The sequence below is a fragment of the Boleophthalmus pectinirostris genome, unplaced genomic scaffold (genome assembly GCF_026225935.1).
Source record: "Boleophthalmus pectinirostris isolate CB_2022bp ecotype Guang Dong unplaced genomic scaffold, ASM2622593v1 HiC_scaffold_5, whole genome shotgun sequence".
Taxonomy (NCBI): domain Eukaryota; kingdom Metazoa; phylum Chordata; class Actinopteri; order Gobiiformes; family Gobiidae; genus Boleophthalmus; species Boleophthalmus pectinirostris.
In genome coordinates, this window is record NW_026571404.1 from 26,468,370 (window position 1) to 26,481,673 (window position 13,304).

The 13,304-nt window shown below is 37.9% G+C and overlaps 1 protein-coding gene across 1 annotated transcript in view; it reads right to left on the bottom strand.

Moving 5' to 3' along the window:
• Positions 1-1,496: 1,496 nt before the first annotated feature.
• The window catches only part of rgs7a (regulator of G protein signaling 7a), a 96,326-nt gene continuing 84,518 nt past the window's right edge, over positions 1,497-13,304 (bottom strand). Inside the window, exons 9-16 of the mRNA XM_020921295.1 lie at positions 12,650-12,724; positions 12,417-12,515; positions 11,505-11,566; positions 10,207-10,317; positions 10,000-10,125; positions 4,602-4,788; positions 3,386-3,475; positions 1,497-1,517 (exon numbers count right to left, since the gene is read on the bottom strand). Of these exons, the coding sequence (XP_020776954.1) occupies positions 1,497-1,517; positions 3,386-3,475; positions 4,602-4,788; positions 10,000-10,125; positions 10,207-10,317; positions 11,505-11,566; positions 12,417-12,515; positions 12,650-12,724 (771 nt within the window). The remainder of the gene's footprint in view (positions 1,518-3,385; positions 3,476-4,601; positions 4,789-9,999; positions 10,126-10,206; positions 10,318-11,504; positions 11,567-12,416; positions 12,516-12,649; positions 12,725-13,304) is intronic.

The window sequence follows — 13,304 nt, forward strand, 5'->3', positions numbered from 1 at the left end:
CCTTTTTGTGGAAATCAACCTAATAAAGTATATCCATGGATTTAAATATTTTATCTTCCTTCATCTTTTAACCATAGACTGTATAAAGAAGAAAGGGAGTGTGATGTGCCCCATAGCATTCAACTCCAGTCAAATGGAGCTCACAATGCTATAGCAGTTATATTGACAAATTTGGAGGCAGGTCCATATTAGGAATAGAAATTTATTTACTGGAAAAAAGGCAAAATAAAAACACCATGATCACGTAGAGTGGGTTAATAGAAATGGTTGACAATCAAAATGTCGAGGCTCACTGCAGCAGTTGCAGAGAGAGGTGTAAAGTCAATTGGAAACAGTCGCCTCCATGTTCACTGTCTATTTGGAACGTAGCGGCCAACGCGTTAGCTATGTCCATTTATATATACAGTCTATGCTTTTAACTCTCTAACTTTGGGCTTTAGGCTCACACAGAAACACACATTGCAGTGAGACAGCCACTGTTGGGAAGAATACTTGTGAATGGATTTACAGAATACATTAAAATGTATTTTACATGGCCCAATCAATCAGAGTACTGTATTGAGAATACTTGGACTACTTTCACATTACTTTAGAGTAGCTTTTTATTATAGTTTAAAAACCCAACAGAGGATTAAAAACAGCTTGTTTGTTGCACTGTTTGTTATCATTTATTCATCACTAATTAGAGGAGAAACCACACAAGCATGTTCCACAAAAGCTGTCTCCTCTATTTTGTCATTAATTTTGTGCAGTTTGAAGCTTACATTGTGTGATTAATTCCCTCCGTGTATTACTTTCATTGTAAAAATCTAATTGCATTCTGAATACCACCAAAGGAAAGTACAGTACAGTTAAGATGTATTGATGTATGTTATGTTAAGATGTATGTATTTTTGAATTTCTGAATACATATTTTCAGTTGCCTGAGCAGCCAGTCCCTTCAACATTCTGTCTGAATCCAGAAGGGACTGGAAGCGGACAACAAGGGGTGAAAATCCTAATTTGTGACAAGCCAACCACAGCCGCTAATTTGTTGCACATGTCTCTCAAATGCAGAAGAATATACAACTTGTTTTACGTGAGATAATTGATAGAATCAACATTCTGCAAATATCTGTGCTGTTTCTAAGTGATTTATGTTGTTTATTTTCCCTCAGTTTTACATGTAAATCACTATTTGTTTTTGACATGAACGGACCATGCGTCTCTCTGATTGGTTAATCCGCCTGTCAATCAAGCCCTCTGAACTCAGGGAGACAGAACACGGCTCCAGGTCCACTCATCTTTGCAAAGTTTTGTCAAAGCATGTGGTTCTGACTGGTGAGTTAATATTTTTGGTACATGTATTCAGTTACTTCTCAACACCTCTGATTCACCAGTAGCACTTAATGTGAATTTTGATGCTCATATTTGGAATGGTAGAACGCTAACCACTCTGCCAGTATAGCCCCTATGGTGTTCTGTTTAGAAAAGCACTCACCTGGAAGCAGTGACCTTCAGAATAAGTTCTTACTTTTCTGTGAAATAAACAGAAGAAAACACAGTGAACACATGCATTTCATATGAGTCCTAACCACAGTTTTATTTGTGAGCAGGGAAAAACTCAAAATGTCTGCTCAAAATTCAACACTTGTTAGCTTGTTATTTTCCACCCAAACCGCTTGCTATTCCTTATGTACTCATCTACCCAGCGTGACGGAGCGAAAGGTGTGGGAGTGCGTTCTTAAGCATAAATATATCCTCTATAATTCTAAATAATTCATCATTTTGTGACAGCCTCTTTGCCTTCACCGCAACTACATGCCCCATGCAAATCCTCATCCCCCCACACGCTATTAGTCCACTCATAACAACAAAAACATCCAACCGCTAAACCCTGCTCACAAGTGGGTGGGAATCAAGGGAGATTTTAAAGTTTGGAGATTAGTCTGGTAAATATGAAAGTCATTTAAAACCGAAACGCAACTGAAACAAATAGGCCTTGTTTGTTCAGAAATGACACTCTGGGAAAGCAGTAGGCTCTGTGTGTGTACAATATCGCCGAGCAACCACACTGATAGCGTCACTACTTCCTGTCAAATGTTATACCTATAGACCCTTTAAAACCATAGACTGTATATATAAATGGACATAGCTGATGCGCTAACCCACATGTTCCAAATAGGAAGTTCACATGTGGGCTCGTCTAGCCCCTACTAACTCTGACTCCTATTGACTTACATTCAAATAATGTCGCCCCTCTCTCTGTAAGTGCTGCTGTGAACCTCGTCATTTTTGGTCTTAAAATGTTCATATTAACCCACTCTGCATGATCCTGTTTTTTTTGTTTTGTTTTGTTTTTTTGCTCTTTTGTCCGTTAAAAAGTCCTATTCAAAATATAGAGTCCGGCTCCAAATTCGCTCCTGTAACCGTTCATTTGAGTGGCGCCGAACACTATGGGTGACGTCACACTCACTTAGTCCACTTTTTTATACAGTCTATGGTTAAAACTCTGTAAACAAAAACATTCGAGAGTCCATAATGGAAACAACTGGTGACAAAAGTGAATTGGAACATAACGTGATTTCAATGGGACAACTGGGATTAACTTCAGAATATCACAAAATATAAAAAATCTGGGGAAATTTGGCAAATGAAAATCACTCGGATACATGTCAGTGATATCAGAAACATCTACAATTGTGTTTCATGTTATCTGTTTATTTAAGAATCCTTACAGACAAGTTGAGTCCATTGCAGTTCGTCACTTTATCTACAGACATAGTATATCAGAGATATCCTTCTGGATTTCCAGGCAACTTTTTGTGAAGCTCAAATACAATTTTGAGGTTTGAGAGTAGTATTTTTCCATCCTTATTAATGGATAAGCAAATTAACTAATATTTGTATTTGGAAATTGAAAACTGTTGTTTATTTTTTGTTATAATGCTGTAAAACCATTCACATTTTAATCTGTTAATCAGATAATCACTGAAAATATGTTATGTCACGTTCACTTGGCCTCCAGTTGCCTCCATTCCACAATTCTGAACATTCTGATGACACAGGATTATAAAGGCTCTATGGGTTTTTGGAATTGAGCTAAAATGAATACATATTTCAAGATAAGGCATGTTAAAAACAGCACAAATAAAATCCATTCTTCACTGGAGGACACCTGTTTTTAGAAAAGTAGAAGATTGAGTATTCTACATTTAAAAGCAATCAGGTTGTATTTATTTTAATTAATTAGAACTTTAATAGATTGCTTGTTTTATATTTTATGATTTTAATAAAAGTGATTGTTAGATTTGAGACACAGTGAGCTAGTTAGCATGCTAAAATAAATAGCAAAAAGCATGGGGGACTGCTGATTTAGCAAAAGTAAAAAATGTGATTACTTTACCTTCTTCTTGGCTTGTAATAGCTCCTGGTAGGCACTGGAACGGATGAAACGGCTGTAAGAATCACTCTTCATCAATTTGTAGATGTGCTCCTGAAACAAGATGGCGTCAAATGTAATTAAGACAAGCACAAATCAACATTTAAGAGCTGTTTTGAATTGAGTTTGGAATATATTATACACTACCAGTCAAAAAAGGAAACAAAGGAGAAACACTGAATGAGACGGTATGTCCAAACTTAACAGTGTAGCAATTTGGGGTGTGTTCATACTTTCCAATATTTGCTCCTGATTTGTCTAAGTTAGTCCTGGTTCGATCCTGTTCTCATTCTGGTTTAGTCATGGTCTAGTCCAGATTTAGTCCCAGTTTAGTCCTAGTTTTGATGTGGTGTGTGAGTGCACCCTTAAACTCCAGCACATCTGTTGGATTTTGGATTACATCAACCTGATTTGCCTCTATGTGCATCACCATTGTTCCTCCCTAGACCACATCTAATAGGCCTAGTAGTTTCTGACTCCAAATAGCTATCCCAATTCACCTCGCAACTCGTAACTTTAACAATTTTTGAAAATAAAAATTTTGTTTTAGAAGACTGGACAACAATCTCTTAGTCCTGATTTGACATATTAAAAGGACCCACCCTCTGGCACATTGTCATTTTTGTCAAGGTAAAAGACTGCAAGGCCATTTCAAAATTGAAAAGTTTGGACAAAGTATATGAAATATAAAACATGGAGACCAGCTTGGAGTACCACCAGATGACAAAAAAACTGTATATCATTAAAAATATTTAAACCGAAATATGTACACATAGCTCAAGATGAACAAATTGTGAGATTTGCATGTGCACCATAGACTGTTTAAGGAGTCCGGCTCCAGTCAAATGAAGCTCATAATGCTAGCAGTTATAGGGGCAAATGTGGAGCAGAGTTCTATATTAAGAATAGGAATTTATTTACAGACAAAATAGCAAAATAAAACACCAGAATCATCTAGAGCGGGTAGACCAAAATGATGAGGCTTACAGTAGCAGTTAAAGAGGGGTTACAATATTTCAATGTAAAATTAACTGGAACCAGAGTCGATGGAGCCGGAAGCACACCCATGCTCACTTCCTATTTGGAAAGCAGTGACTAGCGGGTTATGTCCATTTATATACGCAGTCTATGATGTGCACAGAAATCCTTTGGAGGAAAAGTATTTGGATTCCCTCCTCACCTGTGCGTCTTCGAAGGCGTACCGCCCTGGGTCTTTGACATTCTGGGTGGTCTTGTCGTAGCTCTTGGAGTCCACGTTAATGGCACTAGGGGCCCCTGGAGCCAGGAACTCCTGCCATATCTCCTGCACCCGCGTGGGCACCTCTCGGATCGGACGCTTCTTTAGCTCTTGGACTGCTAGCCAGAACCTTCAAAAACAAGGAAAAGAGAAGTAGTATCACATTACAGTCAATGAAAGCTTATACTCAGATGTAGTTATTACGTATCATTATTATTTTATGATGTAGCAAGTGTTTGTTTACTCCACGGAGAGAATCACTTTGTACTTTATGAGATTAATTAAAAAAAAAACAATAACCCAAAACATTGGCATCTTGAAAAATCAACATAAGACTAATAGAAGCTAACTATATTTTGCAAGAGTATTTTGCGTAGTATTAGTAGTAGCAATAGTCAAGGGAGTAGACAGGTGAAGAGAAAGGGGTCTGCTCTCCCGGGCCCCAGGGTCTTAAGGGCCTAGAAGTGGTCCCTCTTCCTATTAATTTATATCGGGGGGGGGCCTATGTGAATTTTGTTGCCCCAGGTCCATTAAATTTCTGCCGACAGGCCTGGTAGTAGTAGTAGTAGTGGTGGTGGTAGTAGCAGTAGTAGTAGTAGTAGTAGTAGTAGTAGTAGTAGTAGTAGTAGTAGTAGTTGACTTGGAAGTAGAAGAGGGAGAGTGGTAGAATATGTAGAAGTAGTAATATCCGTCCTGTATTCGTGGGTGTAAAAGTTACGGAAGCAGGCGTTGTAGTAGTAACTCTGTAAGTAGTAGTTGTAGCAAGTAATAATAACACATAATTGCAGTACTTACTTCTAGCCCACTGAATGAATAGCGTTTTTTTTTTTTTCATATAGCCTGCATACAGTGGTTCCACGTTTGATGGTGATCGTGGGTGTGATTTAGCATTCGCTGCATCCACATATGAGCATGTCTGTGGGAGCTGTTCTGTAATTGTGTTTGTGCATAGTTAATACTCTCTTAGCATGAATACAGCTCTCACCGGAGTGTGTCAGCACCTGAGTTATACAGAGCACAGCTGGACTCCTGAACTTTTTAAACAGCTGCTTCACCAGCCCTCTGCGTTTCACTTCACCATGTTAGACTAACCCTGAATGTGAACCAAGGACAGCACCCACGTGACCCACCCACCTGCAACTGCATCATGTAATTTTTGGCTTTGAAATGCACAGTATTAGAGGAACAAAAGACGCTCTTGCAGTGCGATATTTTTTGGGGCTCTAATTTGATATAAATTCATGCATAACAAACTGTGAAATAAAAATTGAAGCTGTCTGTAAATATGTTTGTTCACACAGACTAACCGTGAAAGTGAACCAAGGACAGCACCCACGTGACCCACCCACCTGAAACTGTGGATCGGTAAATAAAACATTCAATATCCAAAGCTCAAATCCACCTTGTGTTGTCATGAAGTGGTAGTTTTCAAGTTAACAGCTACCTTTTATCTTTAGTTTAGTTGAGACGGGCAATTCCAGGGCTGAAATTATCCAAATGATTCTAGTGAAGGTGCATGGATAAAAAAAAAAAAAACACTTTCTGTACTACCACTAGGGGTGTGCAAAAATATTGAAATATCGATAGATTGTATTTTTAATGTGTTGATACAGTATCGATATCAGGGACTGTTGTATCGATATATCACCAAGAGTATTTTTTGGGATATTTTACTAAATTATTTTGTAACATTGTTACAGTTTTGTTGCTCTTTCAGAGGAAGGAAACTCACTGATGCAACACATTTGGCATATCCACTGTTTTGATGATTAAAATGTGTGTTTCAAAATAACTTGAAGTGGTTTAACAAAGACTTTTAGCATCACAGCCACGATTTAGCCATTATTTTTATTGAACCGTATTGAATTAATTTGAAATATATTGAATCGAAAGATCACTGTATTGAGATACATATCATATTGTGGCCTACGTATCGAGGTATGTATCGTACCGGCAATGTTTTAATGATACCCAGCCCTAATTAACACTTAATGACATCACATGGGACAAAGTGTTTTCTGTTTGAGAGAAGAATTCAGCTTAAATATGCAGGGCTTGTGTGTTAAACATGTGTGAATGAAACAAAACACAACTCCAGACATGTTTTTGGTAAGGAAACAGCATTTTAGCATAAATCAGAAAACAGTGAAAGACGGGCCCTTACTACACAGACTGACAGTTTGTTATGGAAAGCCTGTTGGAAGCCCAGTTGTTTTATTTTTTTATAGACTACTGTTGTATTTTGACTTTATATTGGGTTAAAACAAACCTTATAATATGACATATCAGTTTGAAGTTTGAGCATCTGGGCATGAGCAGGGGGGCGAGGAGGAAGCGTGGTGAGTTTCATAAAGCAGGTGTGAACGCTCTGGGCTACATGACTGTGTGTACGTGTGTGTGAGTATGAGTAAGGGGGTAATCATCGCACTGTGGGGACTGAAAGGTTTTATGGGAACATTTCACTTTGTGGGGACCCAGAATCAAGTCCCCGTGAGGTAAATCCTTCCATATTAGATCAATGACATGGGTTGAACTTTGAAGTTTAGACGTGGGTTGGTGCAGGTAAAGGTTAGGATTTCTGTTAGAGGCAGTGTACCTCCATTTTACTCTCTCATAAAACGTGAAAACATAACTCGTTAAATGGTTTGCAGCAGTCAAAGGCTATTCTACACTTTCTTAATTGATCTTCAGTATCTTAATTACTCGCCACAATGGATTTTCAGCAGAGAGCAGAGCTGCTGTCATGGTAATTCTAACAAAAACTAGCATGCTAACAGTGCACCACCCTCACTTCCTGGATTGCAAATGATCAGAACTCTTTATAATTAGATGGAGACTGTACAGAGTGGTTTCATTTTTACCTTAAGAGCTACTTTCATTATAAATCTTGAGCAAGACTAATACTTTATGAGTATAGTGTTTTTAAAGGTGTACTATGTCACTTTTTGGTTGGAGGTCCGTCACCTGCTTGTTTCTATGGATGTGTCATTGCTCTGACTAAAATGTTCCACAGTATAAACAGCTCTCCCTTACATTTCCTAAATTACTGGTGGTTTTGTAGCTCAAAAATACCTAGAAAAAGAGGCATTCTGACCCTCTCCACAGATCTCACCTGCAACTTGGTCTGGTTTGGTCTCCATGAAGATAAAAAGGTTTAATGCCATACTGTGAAACATTCCAGATAAAGCAATAACATCTCCACGGAGAAAAGCATTTGATTAACGCTCCACCACAAAAGTTACACAATGCGTCTTTAAGGTTAGTTAAGTCGTAGCCAGTTATGGTTAAGGTAATGAGCAGCCTCCAGGAAATACAAGCAAAACAATGCAAAGTCCACACAAAGCACACAAACCCAGTGTGTGTGTGTTTGAGTGTGTGTCCGTGGGAGGTCGGTAAAGTGCGAATTAAATCCTCCTCAGTCTGTCACGTGTGCTGCTGTGCGTGTGCGTATGTGTGTGCGTGCGTGTGTGTTGCATTAATAACAAAGTGGGAGCACACATCAACTCGGGGTGAGGCACAGAAAATCATTGCACCTCGCCTTCTAAAAAGCTCCAGGCTCAGTTTGAACAAATACTTGAGTTTGTGCTGTCCTCTTTTGACCTCTGAGACTAGTCCACATGCTAACAGAGGCTTTCTCAATCAAAAAAAACGTTCAAGGTTATTCTAGGCCAGACTCAAAATGTGCAAACAGAGCTGGCAGAAGACGGTGTTTTTATGTTTTAAAAGAGGATGTGTTAATCACTTGTGTTACATAACATCATGCTGCATGTTTGTTTGGGTTGTGCTGACAATAGATGAGTAATTATTTTTGGACTTAAAGCTTCACTCTGTAACTTTTCTGGTGGAGAGACAGCCACTTGTTTGTCTCCATACTGTGAAACTTGCCTGGAAAGTGTCACAGTATGGCATTAAACTTATCAGTATCAATGGAAACAAGAAGGAGATGCCATCAGGTCAAGTTACAGGTCAGATCTGTGGAGAGGAGTGCCAGCTCACAATAATAAATGTAAAGTACTGTATGATTGTGAGCAATTAAACCAGATATACAGCAGATATATTAATTTGACAAGATTAATGCCATGCTGTGGAACAAGTTATATCATTTCGATGGAGACAAGCAGGTGGTGGACTATTTACCAGGAAAAGTACATAGATCAACATAGATAACACTACACTAAGGCCCCATCCACACTAGTATGTATTCAAGTCGTTTTCAATGTGGATGCAGTGTTCATCCACACTAATCCAATGGAAAATGACTCCAGAGATGGAACAATCTGGTGCCGCCAGCTCCCATGAATTCATCTGAGTACAGATCTGATCTGGCACCGAATGGATGCCTGAAGATGTTGATACACTGACGTATGTCTATGCGCTGCAAAGTAATTCAAACTAAGAGGCTAGAATATATGTCTATTCATATACAGTCCCTGACAAAAGTCTTGTCGCTTATCCATTTTGTAGAAACAAAAGCTTATAACTTGACTTTAAATTAATCGATTGGTTTTAGAAATGTCTCATATGAAAGCTAATACCCTCCCAAATTATGCTCAATATACTAAAATAAATTTGCTTCCCTGAAAAAAGATTGATCATTTAATGAACACAGAAAGGTCAGATTTTGGCAAGACAAAAGTTTTGTCGCCTACAGAAAATTGAACAAATAATTTACTTCAAATACAAAAATATGTTGCATAACATCAGTGAATTAAGTAGTGGTGCTGTGAGATCCATATTTAATATCTTGTATGACTTCCATGAGCTTCAAGGACTACATCCATGCGGTTCCACAATGATTGATACAATTTGTTGATGAAGTCATCAGGAATAGCAAAGAAAGCGTCTTACATGCCTCTCAGAGTTCATCAAGATTCTTTGGTTTTGCCTTCCATGCTTCCTCTTTCATTCTACCCCAGACCTGCTCAATGATGTTCATGTCTGGTGACTGGGCTGGCCAGTCCTGGAGCACCTTGATCTTCTTCACCTTGACAAACTTTGATGTCGAGATAGAAGTATGCGATGGAAGGTGTGTGGATAGGGAAGGCTTGCGGACACAGAAACAGTGTGTCTGGATACGGTGATTTGTTTCAACGTAGCCTAAAGCAAACTTATTATATGTAGTAGCATCATCACCATTAAGTCTATATACTTAAACTAGCAACAGGTTTATGTATTTGACTTGACTATTCTACACATTTTCTTTTGTGAGCCTTCTTGAACCTAAAAAGTCTTGTGAATCTGCTATAGTGAGGTAAAAATATAAAATCTCCACAGGATTATTTAGTCCACAGATTGCAGTATTCTCTAAAATCAATAAAAACACACCAAGTAGTTTGTTTACCTGAGATTCTCTGAGCTGAACTCTGACTCCAGGAACTTGAGAAACTGCTCTCTCCCCACGGGATCTTTAAGGACTTCATCGATTCCAAAAGCCCACCGCTTTACCCTCTGCTGCCCTGGCTCCTTACTGTCCACAACAACAACAACACAGAGGTAAGAAAAACAAAGCATATGCGTGTAATAATTTACACTATTTTTAATTTGTCACCTTGCTTCCAGTTCCCATAGTGTGGTGTCATCTGAGATCCAGGGGTTGGACGGGTCGGGAGGCGTGAGAAAAGGGTCATATTCAAGGTACTGCTCTGTGTAGCCAATTAAACTGGTTTTGAGGAGAAAAGACAGTTAGTATGCATGCACTCATTTCTGTTATTTTTCAGGTACTATTTTGTATTATATTACATTTATAATTTGAGCCTCTGTTGCTCTTAGCTGGTAATAGTTGCTTTTACAGCTATTAGCAACATGATATGACACTAACAGCTGGATGATTCATTGTGGCATTTTTAATTGCTGAAATGAAAACAAGGGAAGATGTATGGACTGAAAACATTCTCCAGGAGTTTTTGTTGCCATTTTATTATAACTACACCTTATTTACTTAAATCTTAAGACTTAAAGGGCCCATATTTCTGACAAACACATCACAAACACACAAATCTTGCATATTTAGACTGAGTTCTTCTCGATAACATAAAACACTTGACCACATGACACCTTGTGATGTCATGTGGTAATGCAGGAAATGCTCCACTGTTTTTAAACTCCAAACACCTTCACTAGAATCATATGGATAATTTCAGACCTGGGACTGCCAATCTCTATTAAGAAAAAGGTAAAAAGTAGCCGTTAACTTGAAAACTACCACTTGAGGACCTCATGAGGGAAAACAGAGCATTTTGAGCTTTGGAGATGTAGACAGTCTAAAAATGTAGGGTTACTGAAATGTGTGTAAATAAAACAAAACAGAACTCCAGGTATGTTTTTGAGGAGGTCAACTTTGTGTAATATAGAACCTAATGAACAAATCATTTACTGTAAATGATACCTACAATAATTAAAGGGTATAGTTATTTTAAAATGTTACAGAGTTTTCTGATTCCAAATGTCTACATTTATAAAACTTAAATTTTTATAGAGAGAAAAAAACATAAATTTTTCTGTGTAAACAACATTACATGGTTCAAAGCGCAAAGACCTCAGTTAATTAGTTTTGAGTTCAAACTGGGAAATTTAGCATAATTTAAATGAAAGAAGTATCTCTCATTCTGCAGTGAACTGAAAAGAGTTTCTTAGGAATTGATTCACTGGACACAACCAAACAAGCTTGTGCTGAATACTGCTCCATCAGAGGACCACACAGCACAAAAGCAGCGCCCTGACATCGCTAAAGGCATTGTGCTCAACCAGGCTGTCCTGAAGGTCATGTGATCTCTTAATTCCTCACACATCGGCCCATTTAAAGGCTCAATGCAGCAATCAATGGCCAGTTCAAACACACACACTCACCTCTCTGCCACTTTGGACATTTTCAGTCGATGCCGGTCTAATTGCAATTGCCAAAAGGTTATCTATAGGAATCAAAAAGGGGAAAAAGACTTAGATTTGAGATTTGTATCATCTTCCTCTATTTACCTAATCTATGATAATAAAGAATACATTATAATTTAGCTGCTTATAATTTTTTGTCTGATTTTAAAACTGAAAAAAAAAAATCTTAGTAATATTTCCTTTGACCATACAGTACTTGTATTTAATTATAATATATGGGTGTAGAAGTGCAATGATAGCATTAGCATTTGCTCTGTGAGAAAGAATTGAAGTAGTACTGCGAGTAGTAGTTGTAGTAGTACTTACAGTAGTTGTGTGTTAATACAAACTTTGAATACAGTAGAGATTATTTATATATTTTATTTATTATTTATGATATTGTCAATGAATCAGTCTTTATTTATAGAGTGCTTTCTAAAAAAAATAAGTATTACATAAAAACATGCAAAAACTTTAAAGGTACACTGCGCAACTTTTCAAGTGGAGGGTCGCAACTTACTTGTCTCTATGGAAATGTTATTGCTTAGTTTAGAATTTTCCACAGTATAAATGCTATATGTTTAATGTCATACCATGGAACGTTCTAGGCAGAAAAGTTGCGCAATGCACCTTTAAACGATGAAATAAAACAAACTGTGCAAAGTGTCACTGCATTACTGATTATAAATAGATGAGTGAAGGTATTTGGATAAATTTTACTTTATTTCCTTTTACTTCTGTGTATAAATATAAACACATCAACAATTGCACTAGATTTTAACCACTGATTATAGCTATAGGCCTACATATGGTAATAAATCACCAACTTTCTTCAGCGCAACTCTATTACTACACTTCTATTCAGGCAAGTGCGCCCCCTGGTGTTCTGACCTGTTCCTGCAGCTCCTCCTCTGTGGGCTGCTTGGCCTCGGGAGCGGGGGTGTGGGTGGGACTGTGAGTGCGGATGTCATTCTGCAGCCCGTACACTGACTGCACAGGATCAAAGACAGACAAAGCAAATGACTATGTGAGCTACAGTTACTCCACACATCATCAAACAGACGCTTTTCATGTGAGACGCTCTGCCATCAAACGGGACATTAGAGAGTGAAAATGAAGCGTACCTTTCTGGTTTTGTGAGGGTTTTTCATTCTGGAGGACTTCTTAATGTCGACTTCTGTTGTGTTTACACATCCAGGCTGAGGGGGGAGGCACAAATGACAGCAGATGTTAAAATGGCTTTGATTTTGATACCAGGAGCTTCCAGTGTACTGGAGGAGTCGCTTAATTAATTGGATTTTTTTTTTTCTTTTACCTTCAGACAGAAATAATTATGTGTGACTGCATACTTTCTAGTTTACTTTCCACTTGTTTTTTTTAAATGTAAAGATAAACTAGCAGCTAACATTGAACTTAAAAAAAAAAAGTTGGAATAGGTAGCAACTGAAGAAAAATATAAAAAATCCACTCTCATACAACCAAGCATTTGAAGTAGTAGTAATAGTAACAGAAATAGTAATATTGTTGTTGTTCAATGTTGATGTTAGCGACAGGGATGCACTGGTCTGATACTGGTAATAGTTATTGCACTGATACTGAAAAATTTGGTGGATTGGATATCGGCTTCCAAATATCGGTTATGCCAATATCCTGGATGGACCTTTAAATTGATAGAATAAGACTATTTACTGGTTCTAGTTGGACCAGAAAGTCTCATAGTCATAGTCTTGTTTGAACTTTTATTTATACAGAGCTGTTGTTACTTTTGATAAATAACAG